Source organism: Scatophagus argus, chromosome 3, assembly GCF_020382885.2.
Source record: "Scatophagus argus isolate fScaArg1 chromosome 3, fScaArg1.pri, whole genome shotgun sequence".
Classification (NCBI taxonomy): Eukaryota; Metazoa; Chordata; class Actinopteri; family Scatophagidae; genus Scatophagus; species Scatophagus argus.
The window spans coordinates 24587443-24608900 of record NC_058495.1 but is presented as its reverse complement, the minus strand read 5'-3'; the positions used below and the strand labels follow the sequence as shown (position 1 = coordinate 24608900).

General features: G+C 41.7%; 2 protein-coding genes across 2 annotated transcripts; both read left to right on the top strand.

Moving 5' to 3' along the window:
* Window positions 1-10561: 10561 nt before the first annotated feature.
* LOC124056974 (cytochrome c1, heme protein, mitochondrial) lies at window positions 10562-15325 on the top strand. Its single transcript, XM_046384972.1, has 7 exons — window positions 10562-10719; window positions 12182-12372; window positions 12829-12955; window positions 13156-13313; window positions 13416-13576; window positions 14325-14425; window positions 14660-15325. The coding sequence occupies exons 1-7, from the start codon at window positions 10639-10641 to the stop codon at window positions 14762-14764; spliced, it is 924 nt and encodes a 307-aa protein (XP_046240928.1). The 5' UTR covers window positions 10562-10638; the 3' UTR covers window positions 14765-15325.
* Window positions 15326-18018: 2693 nt separating this feature from the next.
* Window positions 18019-21154, top strand: hesx1 (HESX homeobox 1). Its single transcript, XM_046385330.1, has 4 exons — window positions 18019-18515; window positions 19562-19719; window positions 19870-19971; window positions 20592-21154. Exons 1-4 carry the CDS (start codon window positions 18395-18397, stop codon window positions 20796-20798), a joined length of 588 nt encoding a protein of 195 aa, XP_046241286.1. The 5' UTR covers window positions 18019-18394; the 3' UTR covers window positions 20799-21154.
* Window positions 21155-21458: the final 304 nt, after the last annotated feature.

Genomic DNA, 21458 nt, shown 5'->3' with positions numbered 1-21458 from the left:
AGCCACAGACAGACAATTCATAAACTATTGGGAGATTCACCAACACATTTTTAGTTTTAGTCTTCTCAGGGTATTTGTTGACAGGTAGAAAGACAGTGAAAAACACCGCAGTGTCTGTGTGGTGGTTGGGGCGTAGCCTCCACATATCCAAAATGTGTGCCTGGCAAACAGCGTGACATTAAGAATTTATTTTTCTTTGGACAAAAACCAAATCTGAAAATGAAACAATAAGCAATCGTGGCCATAGTTAAATGTAAATGTGATCTGATCCTTCATCAGCCAACTGAATGAGCGAATGCACCACAACACAGCAACAACTGTCAGATATGCACACAGATGCAGCCTGCAGCTGAGTTTTTCCAGCAAATGGGCTGAAACAAGCAACACCAGCGAGTTGTAGTTTAAACATCATTATAAAAAATGAATGAGTGAAGAAGAGGAAATAGTGAAATCAATGTTCTGTAGCCAAGAGCTCAACTGCAGAAGGATTAAGCACAAAAGTGAGGCCATGTGTTAAATATGGAACAGCATCAGTGTCTCCTGAAGCTCCTGAAAAATGATCATGCATCTCTGACTACAGATATCAGGCAGCAGTAGTCACGAGATACACACCAAAGTGCACACTCTGATATTCTGACTACTTTAAAATGAGCAGAATTTCTTTTATTCAGCACTTTTCACATCACAAGTTACAAAGTGTTTTGCAGGAAAAACATGAGAAAGGAGAAAACATTACAAAGTCTACGCACCACAGAATATGGTGCCACATAATCTGGATAAATAAATAAATAAACAAAAACACAGGAAACATGTCAGCAGAGGGATCATAGACCAAACTAATTTTCACATTTTATGCTGATGGTTTCTGTCATTTGAGGTAGTTTCACGTCCTAAATGCAGGTTCGGGAACAGTGGAGCCAAAGAAAGGGAATGTTACCATATGATCATGTGCTGCATTATGGCATGAGGATGACTGGATTGATGTGTAGTCAGATGTTCTACAGCACTGATGTGTATGTCACCGGTGTCACATGTGAGGTTACCTGCAGTGATGCCATGGCATGTCTGTGTGTCACCCCACACTGTCTGTCTGCTCGCAGCATTGTGAACCTTTCTTTTTATCTGTAGCAGTGGCTAGTGTGTGTGTGTGTGTGTGTGTGTGTGTGTGTGTGTGTGTGTGTGTGTGTGTGAGAGAGAGAGAGAGAGAGAGAGAGAGAGAGAGAGAGAGAGAGAGAAATGAGGTAGAAATACCCTGACAGCAATGACACGCTCTGTAATGGGTAACAGCCAGAACAACACAGTGGTGAAGTAGAAACAGTAAACCTTTCTTTCAGTTTGCTCTCTGGATGCTGCATTTAAAACCCACCTTTTTGAGCTAAGAGGGGTGTAGGTCTCATATACATAACTAACAAACCTACACTATATAAACAAAAGTATTGGGACAACATCATCATTACACCAACAAGGACATTAATGCCATCTCATTGTAAACTCACAGACAGCTTTGCAGCTCTAACAGCTTCCACTCTTCTGTGAAGGCTTTCCACAACATGTTGGAGTGTTTCTGTGGGAATTTGTGCCCATTCATGCAGTAGAGCATTTGTGAGGTCACACACTGATGTTGGACCAAAAGGCCTGGCTCACAATCTCCGTTCCAGTTCATCCCAAAGGTGGTCCCAAAGTTCTTCCACACCAAACTCATCCAACCATGTCTTTATGGAGCTTTGCTTTGTGCACTGGGGCACAGTCATGCTGGAATAGAAAAAGGCCTTCAACAAACTGTTGCCACAAAGTTGGAAGCATAGCATTGTCCAAAATGTCTTGGTGTGCTGAAGCATTAAGATTTCCCTTCACTGGAAGTCAGGGGCCGAGCCCAAACCCTGAGAAACACCCACATACCACACCTGAATTCAATAATAAGAAGGTATGTCCCAATACTCTTGTCTATATAGTGTATCTGTAGATTCTGTACTACCTTGTCAAGGCTATGAGTTTTATTTATTTTATTTTGCTTTTTGAGTCATTGTGTTTTCTGTCCAAGAACTGGCTATGGCAGATGGTTCTAAATTAAACTACAATATCCATGAGCTTATACGTGTAAGTTAAAATAAGTCAACTTGACTTCAGGTTTCACACACTGGCCTCCTGGGTGAAAGTGTTCCTCCATAACTTTCTTGCTCTTTAAACAAGTTCACCTGACCTTTTTTCTCTCTCTCTGACATTTTGCCATGGGGAGATGACAGAGACTTTCATTTATTTATTTACCTTTTGTTTTTACTGAAGTCACGAAGGCTGTTGTGGAACCTAACATCCCAGCGAGGGTCATTATCTTCACACACTTGAAACAGTTCTCTTTAGTTAAGGAAACTAAGTTCAAAGATCAAGGTTGAGTTGCATCGTGCAAACCCATTCACTCCTAACCCAGCTATTCCCAACAACAGATAAGGTCAAAAGAGCAGCAATCCTTTACATTTTATTCCAACCCCCTTCTCACCATAACCCGACTCCACTTTCATTCTTCAAAAGATAAAAACCACCACTTTGTCTTCAACATGCATGTGGTTCAGCAGGTCCTAATCTCTACAATCCGCTGTGTCGGTCCCACGTCAGCCTATCTGACTTTTCCTACTGTTCTGCCTCCACCTGATTAAAACATGTTGCTAAGTCAATTGAATTTAAAACCAAAGCCAGACAGAAGAATGAAAGAACAACTCCAAGTTCAACCTGAACCTTGTTAGTTTGTACAGCCCATCTTTAATGCATGGCGTCTATTACAGAGAGAGCAGACCACTGACACGCTGCACCACTTTTGGATGCTGTTAGATCAGTAAATAGAAAAGCATCAATGTGTGTGTGAGAGACTGTTTGTTTCTCCGTGAGTGTCAAGGTTTGATCAGACTGACAGCAAAGTGAATTTTAGGGGCAGACTCAGATTCACCCCTGGCTGAGAAAGCTAAGGTTTGTGACGTAAATTCACAGAGTTAAGAAGAGGAGGTGGAAACTAACAGAAACAACAGAAGTTCTCAGTAAGTTCTGAGATCAGTCAGTGCTGTTGCACATCGTCGGCGTGTACGTTCAACCAACGCACGACGGATGGGATGTTCACACAAACAGCCTGATTCCAGACCTCTGAATCACTGCCGACGCCTCTGATCAGTTTAGTCATTCAAATAAGCCTGGGGTTTCTTCTGAGGAACAGCAGAGCAGTCAAACCTTAGGCAGTACTTAGTCATATTCCCACGTCGCTACCAAACTACAGCGAATAAAAACTCCTACACAAAAATCGCCGCAAAATGGCTCCCAGCATTTTGTTAAATCGTTAAATCATGAGGTGCTAAATTATGCAGTCAAAATCTTGACCTCCCAGTATTTTAAAAGTATTTTTCCGTTTTCATCTTCTTTATTATTTTCTTGGCGGGAATAGTTGTCAGTAAGCTCTGTGATTAAAAATGAAAGATATACATCCAGATTAATATGGCATGTTTGGAAAATTGTTGGCATTAATGTGAAGCATCTGGGTCTCACTCTCACATTACGGTCTCATATTCATTATTACATTCCACCGCCTGAATATAACATCCTCTCAAACATAAAAACATGAATTGATCCACCTTAGAAACTGAAAAAAGAAAAGCAAAATAGCACCTCCCCCGCCCACCTCCACCAGCTTCTCCTCGCTGCTCTCGCCGCCCCACACGATGTGATGTTCACCTCGGAGAGCTTGGTTTAAGTGTTCATTTATGTCATGGGAGGTGGAAGAGACATTTGATGCGCGGCCTGCTTGTCTGAATTAAGAATCCAATGCAGTCAACAAATGCACGCTGACCTGCTTATGAGGACCCCGTGTGGCGGACAGTCCGCAGTCATCGGCAGCCATTAAGGACGGATGTGATGTGTTCTGCGAGGCTTTGAAGGTCTTGTAACAATGCAGAGAGTCGTGCAAAGTTGCTGGTATTGTGCGTGCAGGTGTGCATGTATTGTCTGCTGTGGCACATTCCTCGCTTTCTGTTCAATGATTTGTGTGTGTGTGTGTGTCTGTGTTCTTCCTGTAAAACATTCAAGATTCACCCTGAATGCTGGAAAAGTTTGCAATTGAAGAGAGAAGATCAATAACACTTTCAACTCAGCCCAGTAAGTATGGTACCAGAGAGAGGAAACTATTAGCTTAGCTTAGCTTAGCTTAGCTTAAAACTGAAAGCAGGGGAACATAATTAGAAGAATCAACATTTTATTGGCAGTATATATATTTTTTACATACACACACACTGAATTCGTCTTCATGCAGTGAAACACACACAGGAGCAGTGGGTAGCATCAAACGCCCAGGGAGCATATTGGGGGGTTAAGTGCCTTGCTCAAGGGCACATCAGCCAGCTAATGAAGGGGGGGAGCATTTTATCGCATTAATCACTCCACCACACCCAAATTTTTCCTGCCCGTCCGGTGGGGGAATCGAACAGGTGACCCTCCGATCACAAGCCGCTTCTCCAACCTCTAGGCCACGGCCCTGCTTTGTCCAAAATACACCCACCAGTACCTCTAAAGATCCCACATTATATTCCATGTGTTTACATTTCATGACCAGTTATTCTCAACAAAAAAATGCATATCAGCTCCAGGTGTCAGTTATGGGTCTCCTTGATTACCGGTGATCAGCATTGGCTCTGAAATGTGAAGGTCTGCCTTTGTATTTGGTTGAAAAGTGAAAAGTGAATTCAAAGCCTCTAAATAAAACGAGCACAACTGAAAAAGCTTTACTGACAAATGTTCACAATACATGCAGAAGCTGAATGGTTTTAGGCTCACATGAAGCAAACAAAGGAAGCTGAGTTGTTGTTCGCTCATAGAAACAGTTTTTTTTTCAGTCAGGGTCACTTTGTCCCGCAGCATCAGTCAGTGGCGACTCAAAGGCGCCGTTACAGACAAGAAATAACACTGACGGCGGCTAGAGTGAACTTTATGAACACACTGAACAGTAAGTATCACCGCTGATTGTGCAGCAGACATACACAAACCCGAGCGAGCACTGAACAACCTACAAGTGAGTATACAAAAACAGGAGAGAAAATTATACATAAGATGTAATGCATCAGAACAACGATGAGCTGATGCTGCCTGGTAATGTCGGTCTTTGATCACTGGGGCTCGAGCACACAAACAGCACAGTACAACTTCAAACAGAGGACCACAAAGAGGACTCGGTTTGGTGTTGGTACTCCTTAATGTGCATTACATGTATTTATGAAAGTCATTTTGAAGTTCCTTTTATTCTTGTGCACCAGTGATGTAAAGTGACTTAGCTGCAGCATTTATTGGTGTCTCCGCAGAAGCAAACAAAAAACATTAAGCGCAGAAACGTAAATATTTCAGGGCTTTGGTGCTGTAAAATTATCAGCATTTACAATTGTGAATGTGTCACCCAATAAATTATTAATATTCCTTTCAGTTAAGAAACTCCAATTTGTTCTGACCAGGCGAGAGTGCCTGCTCAGCCTCCATGGACATCCTCAGAGAGACGAATGTCCTCGTGATGTCTCCTCCATGTTTTAAGCTGTGCCCTTATGATGCTTGCATGGCAGTTAAAGGTCCAGTGTGTAGGATTTAGGGGCGTCTTGCAGGTCACAACCATCTGGACGCCCCTCATTTCACCGTCCCAAACAGTCACGAGAGGCCCTCGCAGTGTTTGGTTTGTCTGTGCTGGGTCACACACTGCAACATGGCGGACTCTGTGGAAGACATGTTGGGGATGTACATATAAGAGGCTCATTTTAAGCTGACAAAAGAACAACCGTTTTGACTTCCAGCTGATGGTACGCTAATGAAAAGCAAATTTTTGTTGTTATGTTCCATTTCTGTCCCCAAAACCCCGCAAATCCTGAACACTGGAACTTTAAATCATCCACCTGCTCTCCTTCTGCCTGTTTATCTGCACACATCGGTGTAATTAATGCATCACATGTCAAGGACTCGCGACGCATTTGGCTGTCAAAGAGCGGCTGACCGTGATTACACGTCAGACACGGCACACGAGAACTGACACACGCAACACGAGAACAAACACACGCACACCCCGCACAACCGAGCTGAACAAACACGTGCTTTCATTCACTCTCACGGCCTTCAAAACACACAAGTGTCGACAGTACGCACTCACACAGAGACTGATGTACAAGCCCGTAATCTTCATGACAACTAACGTTTCCCATAATTACACAGCATGTGTCCACGGCACATCTGAGACAATTACTTCAGCTGTCAGCTCTGCTCACCAGAGTGTGAATCTTCATCTGTCACACTTTTTTAAATACCAAAGCTATTCTCTTTATGACTCAGTCATGAAAAATGTATTCAGTTACACCCACGTAAATACACACAAAGTTGAGGCAGAACATGTTTGTTCATGTACACTCAGAAGAACAACATTTTAATGCAGGCTGAGAATGCAAACTTTTGTCCCTGGACATGCAACATAAACCATGAAATGTGTGTGTGTATATAAATTACTTCAGCTGTCAGTGTGCAAATGCTAATCTCATTTCATTTTAATCACCTACATCTCTCTCTCCTTCCTCTTCCTCTTCTTCTTCTTTTGTAAATCTGCACTAAAAGACTGATTTTAAAGCTGAGTGCAAAGCTCAGCGTTCGTCTCTGTGGATGACAGCTGCACAGAACAAACGAGTGAAACTGCTCCCTGGGCTCAAACATCGCAGCCTTAATGTTGATTTGTCGCTTTTAACAAACAAAGAGAGCAACAAATACATTAAGGACACAAACATATAAGGGAAATGGAACTGTGCATCCCACTTAAAGGAAACAGTCTGAGTTTTACTTGCCAGATTTACTGTGTGTCCCTCAGCACTGGAGCACAATAACGTGACTGCACATAGAAAGCGATGGTAAAAAGCATAATTAACCTCAAAATGATTCTTCATTCACAAGACAAATTCATGTCTTTTACATTGTTAAGACTCAACAGGGAAATGAATGCTGAGCTACGCTCCTCATTTTTAACAGCCTTGCTCATGGCAGCCGCACTACACACAGCAATACTCAACACTTTTTGTTCTGTTTGTGGTTTTCAAGGTTCTCTGGCCATAAATGATCATATTAAATTATTTTTCTTTCTTATTTCTTTACTCATTTTCAATGAACTTGGGAAACGCGGTTCCCCCTGGCTTCCCTGCAGGCTCTGCTGTTGCCCTGTGGGGGGCGCTGCTGATGGTCCACCTGCGACGCAAGAAGGACATTTAATCAGCGTCCAGTGTTGTTGTCCATGTTTACCCACAGGATGCACGTGTTGCACCAGGAGAAAAGCAGCACGGCATTCACGCGAGCAGTGACTCACACATGTCAGTTTACTGAGTAAGATGCTGCTGGACGGGCGGGAACTGCTCTCCAGAAGTAACGTGTTGTCCACTGCTCTGTTTTATAACCCACTTCCGGTCAGCTGAACGGGTGAGGTTTAAACAGGTCTGACCCGCTGAACTTGTACACGGCGCTGATGGATCCCGGAGCCTCTGCTGCTGCGGTGTGCAGAATTCAACCAGAAACCAGCCAGCGAGCAGAATCACGCGCACATATGCTCGCAATTACAACCATGACAACGTCACCAAGTCAACAGCTCAGCGTCACAACGCTGCCGTCCGGTGGGGGAGGACACGCAACATGTCGGCACCTCAGACTCTCTCAGCCTTCAGGGCCGCAGCAGCGACGGTGCGTTTTGGCATTGAAAATAAAATTCGACTTTGAAAACAAAACCTGAACTGAAACCAATGTGAGGCAAAAAACATTTGTGTTTGCGAAGTTATTTTTGGATTTAAAAAAAAAACATCAAACATTAAAACGTCTTTTATTTTATTTTGAATTTTCTTTTATTATTTTCATGTGTTTTTCACTGACAGTCTTTTGGTCATTTCTTCATGTCTGTCTGTCCGGTTTTTAGTATTTCTTCACTGGATTTCAGTGTGGACGTCTCGTCGTGTTGGTGTGGACAGGAGGAGTTCGAGTGGAGGAGCAAAGAAAGCGCCATTTGCATATCTGCATTTTATTTTTCACTTCAGGTTTCGTTTTCAATGCCAAACTTTGCTTTCAGTGCCAAAATTCACTGTCATTGTATAAATACATATAATGTATATAAACTGCATTATTTTTCATTTGAGGTCACTCGTTGTAGGAAAACTGTGCGCACGCGAGTTGGTTATGCAGGAAGTGAGTCTGTAAACTGCTGTGGATGTTTGCCACGGACACCTTGGCTAATAATCTCACATTTTTGTCCAGATATGTTATTCAGTCGTGGAGGTTTGTTTCCAGCCTGTCTGCTCGTCTGGCTGCTCGTGTTTCTCGATCCATCAGACTTCAGACTGATGAGCTTTGGTTTGGATTTTTCAGTCTAATTTGAAGCCAGTTGTCATCCAGATGTGCAACAGGAGCGCTCGCATGCGCAGCACGTACCTGGTTGGCATTACTACAGAGAAGGCCTCCTGTCAAGCAAACATGACAGGCGATGACAGTCACTGCCGGGGCTGATGAATAGTTTATTACCAACCTGCTGTCAAACAGCGAACATCCATCTGCAGGCACAGTCACAGCCAACTTAAGGTCATTCAAACAAGCCGGGTGTTTTTATGCACCTGAATATTTCAGAGTGGATGTTGGCTCTTTCATCATTTAGACTGAATCTTCTTTTTCCACCTCGTGTCTCTGATGGACGTTAACGTAGCTTCACGTGTGTCTGAAAGGTTTGGGGGTTTGATAGTAGGGACGCTGGACGTGGGCTCCGGGTTCCCCCTGTCCACTCCACCCATGTTTAACGCATCACAATAAATTATTGTATTGTATTTAATGATTTCTTCTAATCTAATGGGGACAATTAGGTAAGCATAAAATTAACATGAAAAACAGCCAAAAAATCCTTCTTCCTTTCCAGTTTTAGGGCAGTAAGTGAGACTTCATGGTGAATTGTATGTTTTCCCATAGTCATGCAGAAGACAGTCTGGATGTTCCTGTCTTTTACTTTTGGTGCTCGGCTTCCATCTTGTGGAGGATAAAGCTACAACTGCCTCAACTTCGGTTGTCACCTGTTCTGGAAACAAGGTGGGCACCTTTTTTCACAATGTGATTGTGTGTAAAAACAAGGAACATGTTTTATTAAAATGTTTACTTGTTTGACAAAGAAAGAAATAAAAATCATTTCATGAACTAAGGACAAAACAAGTGAGAGAACATTTTGGGATTGTCATCGGTTCGGTGGTTTAATAAAGTTTTCAATTTCAAAATCCATTTGGTTCAAGGGCTGGATGTGCTGAAAGACACGCTCTTGTCCTCATGTCCCCTTGTCCAAGGATGTGACAGCCTGAAATAGCAAACGATGGCATTAAGCTGGGCCCCATACAGACGGATTTCATAAGTAAGATCGTGTTACTGAAGAGTTACGTTCGCTTTTGGCAGCAACTCTGCAACGTTATGTCAAACGTTAACGTCGCGGAGTCGCGAAGCTGCTCCACAGATGGAGATTTTCTTCTCAGTTCCACAAAATCACCCAGACGTCGAATTTAGATGGATTCGAGGATAAAAATGTTGTTGGTCTACAAACGTGTTTTGACCTTTGCAAAATGTTACTAAACAATGCGAAAAAAACGGTTGTGCAAGTCCAGGTTGTGTAAGGTTCGCGCCAAGTTAGCACAGAATAGCCAGCCGGCTATGTAGTTCCGGTTGATATACGAGGGCTACCTTCAAAATAAGAGCTGATATTGTGAGTGAAAATGTTTTACACAAGACGTGATATGTCAGAGCAACGAGAAGCATAATGTACAAACTGTGTATTATTAAAGATTATATGCTCAATTTTCTCAGTCAATTTATCTCAAGAGTCGTGGTGAGCACAAGTCCTGTAACTTTCCTTTAGTTAGTCTCCTGGTTCAATGCAGACACATTTTATACGGTGACAGGTAGAATTTATACTTTTGTAGGACAAACTTTATTTGTTCTACAAAAGGGAAATTGCAGCGTTGCAGCAGTGGGGTACAAGAACAGCGCTGGTATAAGAGGACCAGAAATATTTAAGATAACAAGAATAAAAAATATAAGAAATATAAATATAAGATATACATAAAATAAAAATAAACATAAACCTAAAAAAGCATCTACCGGTAGACGTTGCATTAAAAATATGCTTTAATAGGATAATGTTTTCACGCTATAGTGTGTTAATATATTGTTATACCAATTCACCACCTAGCTGTAGTGGTGATAATAAAACATGAGCAAGCACAATTTAGTAGCTATAGATGTAATCTGGTGTGCCCTCCCTGAGACCTTTGTGGTCCTTGAGATGCTCGGGGGCTGTGATGTTATAGATATTAGGTGAATGTTTTATGGTGTTGTAGTGAATTTCCGTGTTCATTACAGTGCGTGCATTGGTGTTGTATTTTTCATGTGATGAGAATGAGCCTACGCTTAAGTGACTTTATTCTGACAGTTGTGGAGAGGGAGGTCCCAAGTAACTAACTTGTGTGTGTGTACAATATAACGCACTTCACGCTGGTTGTTTTTATTTTGAAAGTTCTGACCGGAAAGATTCCGTGTGTGGGTCGACGCTGGTCCAGGCAGCTCCCTTCAGCTCGGAGAACTGCAGACAAGATGGCGGCGTTACGAGTCGTGGTGCTATCGGGGAGTTGTAGGGGTCTCCTCAGCACGCCGAAAACTATCAAGACCCCGATGGTAGGTCGATAGATGAGCACTGTATTTGTCACCCAGGTCATAGTGTGTTTATAACAAAAATTTAACAGGAAAACGTTCCTGCAGGATGCCCTGGTATCGAGCTAATGTTAGCCCGGTTGCTGTAAGGGGGGTGAGACAAGGTCACTCGTGTTCCCACATATTTTCAGGGTTTTGCCAACGCCTGTAGTCTCCGCTCATCTGTTATTTTGTCATCAATGACATGTAGAGGCAAACGTGACGTTCATAACTGCTAAAATACACGACACGTATCTCTAAACGTAGTACCGATCGCAATGTGTAGCAAGCTAACCGGTTAGCTAACCCATGATTCTGTGTCAACCACCCGGCGAATGGACAGCTTGACTAAAAAGAAACTTTTGCCTCAGTTAACGTAACGCGGATCTGCACACCGCAGCGTGTGTTCGTTGTGTTTGTAATTGTTTCAGTTCTGTCACGAGTCTCATTGCCTTCTGTGTGACACAAAAACAGATATAGTAGCTGAGCTAGTCAGTTTGCTAACGAGTTAGCATTTCAAGGACTGTAAGGACTTCCGGTGAAGGTAGCAGTCTTTAACCGTTTACTGCGGTCCCCTTGATCTGTTAGCTAGCTGACATTTGTGAGAGTTCTGAGACTGTCTTGAACTGTCCCCGGCATGTCTTTGCTGACTCCCAGTGAGGTAGAGAAACACATTAAGTCAAATGTCCGTCACATCAGTCGTGACCTGGCTGAGTTAAACTGGTCAGCATGAAGCTATGAACTTACCCAGAGCAAGTGGTATTCCTCTCTTGTTTTAACTAACACTTAACTAACAGTAGTTTCACTATTGATTAATCTGCTGATTTCCTTCTAATTAATCAGGATATGCGTCTTAATCTGTTGGCTACTAGATACTTACATACTGACATATGGGACGTTTAAATGATATATAACTTGTTTGCTGGTAGATGTCACTTCCCACCATTTAAGTTCCATGTTTTTAACTAGGAGCCCTTACTAAGTACAGCATACTTTCAAGTTGGTGATTGAGATTCATGTGTATTTGTGTGTGCATAATGAAGGATGCAGGGATGCTGTCATGTGACACCGGCTGCCTGGTTATAAAAGCAGTTGCAGGGGCTGTTTCATAAGGACGACCGGCGTGCATACTACTAGCAAAGGCAAATGATGAACTTTATGTTGCAAGCAAACAAATTGTTTATTAAAGAAATTAATCAACCGATGCTGATGGAATAAAACCCTGCTTGCTGACAGCATTTATACTCCTGAGTCAAAATTTGAGAAGATTTTATGAAATCTTTGAAGATTTGTACATGTTGACCCAGATTTTAGAACAGAAAGAGGATTCCTCAGTTGAAGGATATCAATCTATGAAATTAGTCCAGCAGATCGCTCATTTGTTTGTTGATCTATGTTGTTGCGCTGGAATTATTTTAACAGGTACTGTGTTGTTTTTCCTCCGCAGGCCAAGATGTCCTTCGCCAGCCTTCCGCGGAACAAAAAGGTTGCCCTGACAACACTAGGTGTGGTCACCGCCGGTGGGGCAGGACTCGCTCTGATGCTGCAGCAAGCTGTCAAGGCCTCTGACCTGGAGCTGCACCCACCAAACTACCCCTGGAGCCATGGTGGATTTCTGTCCTCTCTGGACCACGCTAGGTGTGATGATACACACACACACACACGCATACACATTCACCCTAAGTTATCGAAACAGTCAATGAGAAGAAATTGACTTAAAATGATAAAAACTAGTACTAGTTCTAAAAATTCTGCCACCACTAGGGACACTTTATTCTGATCTGCCAATCTACATGTGGCAGTAACATACCGATACAAGCTACAATGTACCATCAAAGCAGGGCAGAAGAAGAGTGCTGGCAGGCAAACATGGAACAGTGGAAACACTGCTGGATTTCAAAAGAATAAAGCCTCTGCTTTGCAAATATTTAATGAGTTATGAGGCAGTTTGTTTTTTGTTTTTGATCATAATTTATCTTTCTATACTGTTTTGTTTAAAATTGATTTAAAGTCTGCTGTGTTTTGGCAGCTTTACCCTTACATTTTGTAGAAGATGACCACCTTTTTACCCTAAATCTGTTGCTTCCCATGCAGCGTTCGTCGTGGATACCAGGTGTATAAGCAGGTGTGCTCAGCCTGCCACAGTATGGAGTACCTGGCCTTCCGAAATCTGGTGGGAGTGTCACACACAGAGGCTGAGGTCAAAGTCCTTGCTGAGGAGGTGAGGTTGTGTGTGTCTGTGTGAGCATAAAATGGGGATCTAAATAAATGAAAAATAATAAAGTAAAAGAGTTGAGTCAAGGAGTCTGAGGCAGAACAGTTTGAAATTGATCACATTTCTAAGTATTCTACAGTAAACACGGTCATTGTTTTGGGTTACTTTTTCACGTTCTTTAAAGTTGTCTTGTGTGTCTTGCTCAGATTGAGGTTGTGGATGGTCCTGATGAGAATGGTGAGATGTTCACCCGGCCAGGCAAGCTGTCGGACTACTTCCCGAAGCCATACCCCAATGCTGAAGCAGCCCGGGCAGCCAACAACGGAGCCCTGCCTCCAGACCTCAGCTACATTGTCAATGCCAGGTACCTTCAGACTAACACAAAACCTGCACAGTTATAATCTCAAAGCCCCCATATAAGCTTAAACTTGCAAATCTTTGGTATTCACTTGTTGTATTCCCTTAGACATGGAGGAGAGGACTACGTGTTCAGCCTGTTGACGGGATACTGCGAACCCCCAGCAGGAGTGACGGTGAGAGAGGGACTCTACTACAACCCATACTTCCCCGGCCAGGCCATCGGCATGGCCCCGCCCATCTACAACGAAATTCTGGAGTATGATGACGGTGAGTAGAGATGCTGTGCATATGTGTGCTTAATTTGGCTTGGTTGATTGGTCCCAATAGCAAACAGTGAGCAGCGTGAAGGAACCGCTTCATATGTTTTGAATAATTCAAATTATCAGTTTGTCAAAATACATTAGAAAGAGAAACAAAACAGCAGTGAACAAATGATCAAATTTCCTGCTTGCCAAACAAATTTCCCGCTTGCCTTCTTGCCATTCAAAATGATTCTTGATGCAATGCACTGTTTTCATTCTCTTGCTCCTTTAGCCTTGTGTGCATGCTGTAGATCATCTGGATGCTGCAATGCCCTCTCAGTTGGTTTTTGCTTAATGTTTTTAACTGACTTCTGTTGTCATTAACCTGTCTGTGTGATGGTTTGGAGACTATAAAGTAATGACTTGGTCAGTTGAGCTGTCTGTGCAGCTCCTTGTCAGATGTCAGCCTTCTGAAAATAGGGTGAAAGAGTTGTTGTATGTTCAAGTTGTTTACTTCTTACTCAGTTGAGATGGCCACATGATTTTTTTAAACCTGTTTAAGTGAGGCCTTGATGCATTTTAGTGCAATGCCTCAGCTTGAATAGTGTGCTTCAAGGTAGAAATACTTTATTTAATATACTATGTAAAAGAAAGAAACAGAACTTCCACCCTGGTAGTTTAAGCTGTTCAGCTGCTGTGTTGAGGAGAAGGCCTTGCAGTGTGGTGGAGTAAACATCCTTGTGCTGATGGTTGTTGTGTGTCTGTTGCCATAGGAACACCTGCCACCATGAGCCAGGTTGCTAAAGACGTGTGTACTTTCTTGAGGTGGGCTGCCGAGCCAGAGCACGACCAACGCAAACGCATGGGACTCAAGGTACAACACACACACACACACACACACACACACACCAGACTGCATTTGGGCTGTGTATCATCTCTCCAATTATACCTCAATTTAAGTGCAAATACCAAAACAACACTTTTTTAATACCTGATACTGAAAATGAGAACTGGTTTAATGTCACATTCCTGGATAGGAACAAGTTGAAACAGGGTGTAACATGAAGCTTGTCACTAGATTAATCTTCCAATTCTCATTATTTTTCAGTTGATTTTGGGCTCGGCCATCATCATCCCTATGCTCTACTACCTGAAGAGGCACAGGTGGTCCGTGCTGAAGAGCAGGAAGATCGCCTATAGGCCACCCAAGTAAACGGAAACAAACACACCCCTACCTGGGCTTAAAAATCTACCAGAGAGCTGCGTTCAATGACCCCACAACGCTCGCAAGCACCATGATCATATGGACACAGAACAACTGGCAGACACACATGCCTTTCTGAGAGGGGGTAGAGAAATAAAGGCGTATTACATGCACACCTTTATGTTTATTGATACAGAAAAATGCCTTTATCCTAGTGGTTGGCATGATAGAAATACGTTTGTGAGATTTTTTCTATATCTGGAATCTTATATGTGTCAGAGAGTTGTGGTGTCCTTGAATGCATCCTCAAAATTTTTGTTCATCTGCATCGAGTCATTGCTGGTAGCAGTTCACGTCGTGACATCTCGTATCAGACTCTGTCACAACTGACTGATGAGCTGATTGATCGTCCATCTTTGTAAGATACTCAATAACCACACAAGTGCTGAGAAATGGTTGCCCTCAGAGTTTGTAACATCCTGGGTGTGTGTAAATCCATCCTTCACTGTCCTCTCCACATGCAGCCTCTGAACCTCGTTTAACTGTACAAAATAAATTATCGTAAACTTTTCTGTGTGGTGGTTTGTTTTGTTTTCAGGTAGAGTTGCTGCACACGCACACACACACTCTCACACTGACCTTTCTAATGCTGTGTGTGTTTATCTGATCGTTTCTTTCAGGATTGTAGAATCTGCATCTACACTTTGTTATGTAAATATTTAATAAACTGGTGAACGAACAAATGTTCTTATGAGGTTATGGTTTGTTGACCTCCATAGAGGAACTTCAGTGATCCTCTGAACGTGTGGGAAATTACTCTTATTTCTCTGTTTTCCAGTTTCTGCCAGCATGAAGACTGTGACTGTTTCAAAGGTCAAGAACTTTAATGCTCAATAATTCAGTTTATTTGATGAACAAAGTTTTCAGAAGAAAAACAACAGACTTGTGCTGTTAAAGTTAGATGCTAAAGTGACAGGAATAGTTAATCCACATGCAATTGGGGATTTAAAAGAGTGTGTGAGATATACTCTGGCACCCAAACTGTGGAGGGATCTGATGAGGAGTGTGCTTTGTATTTGATATCAGAGTACCCTGTTCTCTATACGAAACGCGTGTTCTCCCTTCTGCTGGACAGACTCAGCTTCACCATCCCAGCTGTGAGTCCCTGAGTCAAAGCCCTCAGAGCCTGGATTGTCAGCAATCTTTTGTCTTTATCCATATCTAGCACTGATCAGAATGAGTTTTAGATGAGGACTGTTTGGATCCAGAATCACAGGAGTGTAGGAGACCACCTCCTTCATCTTGTTCCAGATGTTTGGCCACGTCAATCAGAGCTCCTGAGATGAGTTCTGGATCATCCAGCAGGGGGCGCTGCTGGACTCTTTTCACTGCTGCCTTGTCTCTCAGCTCGTCCTCTGTGGTTTGTGTCTGAAAGAGCTGCTATCTCTCTGCTCAGAGCCTCAATCTTCTTTTATACCATCACATACCTTGCCAATTACTGTGTGAAGTGAGTGTGAATAATGATTATTTGGAAAATTATAGAAATGATCAGCCGCAGCTGCACAAATTTTGACATCGGAAAGTCCTTCAGGTCCTCCTGAGAGATCCTGAGGTGTGATCAGGGCATCAGATGGAATACCTGCAGCATATTCAGGGTTTTCCCTTGGTTGGATGTGCCAGGAAGACCCGCAAAGTGAGGCATCCTGATCAGATTCCCAAACCTTCTCAGCTGGCTGAAAGTGAAGGAACTGTGGTTCTTCTCTGAGCTCTTTTCAAATGTCTGAGGTCCCCAACCCCAAGTCCAGAAAACCATTGTGGTCTTTCCTACAAACGATCTCCCTGAGTACCCAAAACTCATGTCCATCATCACTGGAGCATCAATACTTTGAAATGATGTTAGTCTTTCTTTCTCTTTATATGAGTTTTACTTTTACTACTAAGTAAGTGTGCCAATAGGGATGCAGTGGCTCAGCATCTGATGTATGTCAAGAAAACTGCTCTGCTTAATGGACAGTCAGAGTGCTGTAGCTCTGCCATTTTCAGAAAGTTAACTAAACCACTGACTAGTTTTATTATAAGGCTGGAAAGTTTTGTACTAAACTTAAATTACTGTCATGCTACTTAGTATGAAATAACATATATGCCAGCCTTAACACAATGACTGGGAACCGGGAGAATCAGCTGCCTGCCAATACCACTGAAACGGTCATAACATGGTGTCTTCTGTTTAAATAGAATGATAAAAATTACCGTTTGTAGTTTGTGGAGTAAATTATTTCTTGGCAAACAACACAACAAACAGATGTAGGAACTGCACCCTCTCAAAGTACTGGACGGATGGATTATAGCATTTATTCACCGCCAGCAGTCGCTGAGACAAGCTACAAGCTTTATGAGGCTAATGAGGCTTATGAAGAGACATGCTAACGTCAGTATGCTAACATGCTCACAAACACAATGTCTTATCATTGTTTTGGATAAACTGTTTTCTGTTTTGAGCTTTATAAATGTGTTTGGTGTGTTTTTCAGCTTTGGACAAAGCCAAGCTAGCCGAGTCCCACTGTTAGTCTTACAACTAAGATGAACTAAGCTAATTTAATTTTAATGTGCAGACATGAGAGCAACAATCTTCTTATTTCGTTCTTGAGTAAGTCTGTTTCCCTAAATGTTGAAATATCCCATCAGTGATACTGAGTTTAAAATTCCTTCCTCTCTGCCTGTAGTCATCACATCCTCACATCAGTCCGGCCTTTCACTGAGGTGTTAAATAAACAAGTGTGCTGTTGGTTTAAAGCTGCTTCAGGCCTTCATTAGGAGCTAATCTGGTTCTTAAAAGGTTTTCCTCCCTGCTGCTTCAACCTGCATTCAGTCACTACAAGACTCATCTGCATCACAACACACACAGATTAGGCTAATAGCATTAGTGGATCTCACCGGATCATTACAACTGCCATCATTACCATTATTATTATTATTAGATTAAACTCCGTCACAGACTTGGAGCAGAGAGAAGGACGTATTTTTAGTGTGAAAACTAAACTGATTTTCTACTTTGGTAATTCAGAAGAAAAGGGCACAATTATGCTTTGTGTTTGTGTGACACTGGTGACAGTTTTTAAAAAGGCTACTCAACCTAATCTCGCACTAACAGTGTATTGCATGAGGGAAAACCTGACACTGACACACACATGCTCACACACAAGCTGCAAAGTTTACAAACACTCTCTTTTTGCAGAGTCGTGGAGTTTGACTGTGAAACTAAGTAAACTGAAAATTTAAATATCCTGTCCCTCAGTAACACTCACACAGCAGAGATTAGCTGCTGTATGGAACCTCAGGGAACCTCATTCACATGGAAAACCACTTCTTAATTCTAATTGGTGGCCAGTGTAAATCCTCCACTCCCATTTAAGCCGGCAGTTTGGATTCCTGTTGCTTCACATGTGCCTCATCCGTTCACCGTCTCGGTTGATTTTAGCCCACACGTCCGCAGCACGCAAACTTTAGTAAGTTTATAGTGAAAGAGAAAGTCACTTATGGAATAATTTGTTTTCTTGTTGTCAGGAGTTTTGTTAACGTGCCGTCGAGGTGTTCCTGCTCTCAGGGCTGTTTATTCATCGATCAATCAGATCAATCATTATGGCGTCCACTCTGGCTGCTGTGACAGAAGAAAGCAGGCCAGCGTTTTCCATCCAGCGGATTCTGGGTTTGGAGCTGGGAAGACCTGAAACCTGCCTCAAACTCCACCGACCCTGGGCAGGTGAGGAGCAAACAAACTCTTTGTCTGTTTCTGATGAAGCACAAACTGTCAGCCTGATATAAATTGTGTGCTTTCTACTAAAGGGCTAAAAAAATATATATACAGCAGTGGAATTATAGAACTGACTCATATTTCCTTGTTGTCTTGTATTTACAATGTTTAAATGCCATTTAGTTGATTGTTTTCTGTCTCATCTAAATGATTGTGCTGCAGTAGATGAGAAAATAAAATGGGAATTTAATGCATTTTAAATTAATAAACATCAACACCATTTAGTTTGATATAAATGTGTGTGACAGAGCACCACATAACTCACACAGTACTGTAACTGTCACAACAGCATGTAAAAAAAGGCTCATACAAAATCTTTTCAAAGCGAAAGTTGCTTTCATATAAGAAACTTTTGTATGTATAAATATTTGACTGAGCTTAACATTTCCTCAGTTTCTCTAATTTTTTTTATTTATTTGTTTGTAATTTTTTAGGTGCCTGAAAATGTTTCAATCAGGATTTTGATTTGGAACAATTTATTGCTTTCTTTAAAAATTCAATTCAATTCAATTCAATTGCACTAAAAAACAAATCATCAGTTATTTTGCAGGTTCTTGAAATAAATATTTAAATATTTGTTTATTTGTTATGGGGAATTAAAGGAACCCTCTAAATAAACTCTTGTTGATTCAGTTTCTCTGTCTTCTGATCGATTGATCACATTCCTGTTGAGCAAAATCAAATTTAACTGAAATGTAAACTAAGCAAAAATTAAAATATCAACATGTCATAAACTTAACTGAAGAATGAAGCGCATAATAGACAATTATAAAGTAAAAATCCAACCAGTTTTCTAATAATCCCAGCAATACACCATATTCACATTTTGACTATATGTATGAAATCTATGATCTAGGATATAACATCCAAATTTTATAGCTGATTTATACCTAACATATTCTTTCATCTTCTTTCTTTATGTCTTTCACATGTTAATTCTGAAATGTGTACAATGTGTTATTTTCTCGTCTTTTCTGTCTTTCCTGTGAATCCAGAGATGGAAGCAGAGAAGAACACAGGAAACAGTATGTGCTCTAAACAACAACACTGTTATCAACAACATCATCATCATCCTCAGCAGCTGCAGTCTCCCGTGCCGTCATCAAACTGGTACATCGGACGCAGACCACGAACGGCCTTCACCAGCAGCCAGGTGACCAATCAATCAGTGTGTCCATCCAGACAAATCAATCCTAAGAGTTCAGGTACTGAGTTCAGTATTTAACACTGAAGACAAAAACAGGTTTGTCTGTTAATCTCTCCCTGTCTTTATGTGTGTGTGTGTGTGTGTGTGTGTGTGCAGGTGAATGTGCTGGAGACGGTGTTTCAGGTGAACTGTTATCCAGGTATTCAGCTGAGGGAGCAGCTGGCTGGGAAACTCGACCTGGACGAAGACCGAATTCAGGTTCAGAGAGCACACGCTGAGAACTTTACTCAAAACTGATTCTGAAATTAAGATTAGTCATTACAAACTCTGTTTAAACCCAAAGAACATAATGTTAAAATCCAGTGGAAATCAAAATCAGCCAGATATGTCAGGCTGATTTTAGGGGGAAATGTTTCCATCCATAAAAGTACGTTAACAAACCATACCAACAGGATATTACTTCTACCATCCAGTGCAACAAAATGGGTGTCCAAAGGACGCTGTGGTCAACTTTCAGTCTGTTGAACTTCGTTAACATTAACTTAAGTCTAATGTATTTGTTATCAACAAGCTCTTTTATGCTACCATCTAGTGCTTTGATTAAAATACTGTCCACCAGTCCAGTCCGGCAGAAGCCGATAACGTGACCAAAAAAAGAGCATTCAATAGCAAAACGGCATGGGAGGCATGGGAGGGTTGCATTGTGGGTACCAGCTTTTGGCACCAGGTTTTGCAAATCAGAGTCAGAATTCGAAAGAAGAATGCATGGGATTAAAAAAAAGACAATTAGATAGATAGATAGATAGATAGATACTTTATTGATCCCGAGGGAAATTCAAGAATCTTATTTCCTCTCTTTTCCTCTCTTTCTCTCTCAGATCTGGTTTCAGAACCGGCGGGCCAAGCTGAGGCGTTCCCTCAGAGAAACTCGTCTGCAGCTGGTTCAGACAGCTGTGGCTGACCTTGGGGTCAGACACAAGGTCGTCGATCAACTGAAGACCAGGCAGGAAGTACAAGGCGACCTGGAGCTCGCCCAGCGGGTCGCCTTGCGTCTCCAACTTGAAGTGGATGAAGAGAAGCAGTGAGGCTAATGAGGTCATCCTGTTCCTGATGCGAGGATTGGCTGTTGACGTGTACACTTATTCACCAGTTTCTACCAGCTTGTGTCTTTCTTGTTCTTTCCAACTGCTTGTTTATGGCTTTTTTCAAATCTGTGATGATAAGGATTTTTAGCAAACAGGATTTAATGTTTACATGAGGTGACACAAAAACCGGTTTATCTGTCCATAAAAGCAAGCAGATATGCCCTCAGACTTTTTGGCATTAGATATGTTCTGGACTGGTTTGTTTAATGCTCAGTAATATAAAGTGTCTTAATATGTGAATATGTTTCTCCTCTATGTATGTATGTGTGGAAGTATGGGAATCTGTTCAGGTTTGTGTCCATACTTTTTGATGAAAAAAAACCTCCATTATGTTGAAAAAAAAATAACAAAACAAAGACTATATAAATGTAGCATTGACTTAAACAAAATAAATAAATATTTAAATGTGAAATTTAAAAATCACATGTATTTTCACTGAAACGTTAAAAAACATCTCGCCTGGCTGATACCTGTGTGTATATATTTTTTATATTTTTTGTATTTTGTACGTCCATTTTGATTGTTCGTGACGTCTTGTTTCTTCTTCTTTTTCTTCTTCTATTGTTTATGTTGTATATTCACGCACTTTTCCTGTTAAAG

Bases quoted from the DNA above. Each gene is read 5' to 3' on its own strand.
- LOC124056974 (XM_046384972.1), top strand. From the start codon at position 10,639: ATGGCGGCGTTACGAGTCGTGGTGCTATCGGGGAGTTGTAGGGGTCTC. The intron at 13,314-13,415 runs GTACCTTCAGAC...GTATTCCCTTAG, and splicing joins AGCTACATTGTCAATGCCAG to ACATGGAGGAGAGGACTACG. The intron at 13,577-14,324 runs GTGAGTAGAGAT...CTGTTGCCATAG, and splicing joins AATTCTGGAGTATGATGACG to GAACACCTGCCACCATGAGC.
- hesx1 (XM_046385330.1), top strand. From the start codon at position 18,395: ATGGCGTCCACTCTGGCTGCTGTGACAGAAGAAAGCAGGCCAGCGTTT. The intron at 18,516-19,561 runs GTGAGGAGCAAA...CTGTGAATCCAG, and splicing joins ACTCCACCGACCCTGGGCAG to AGATGGAAGCAGAGAAGAAC. The intron at 19,720-19,869 runs GTGACCAATCAA...GTGTGTGTGCAG, and splicing joins CGGCCTTCACCAGCAGCCAG to GTGAATGTGCTGGAGACGGT.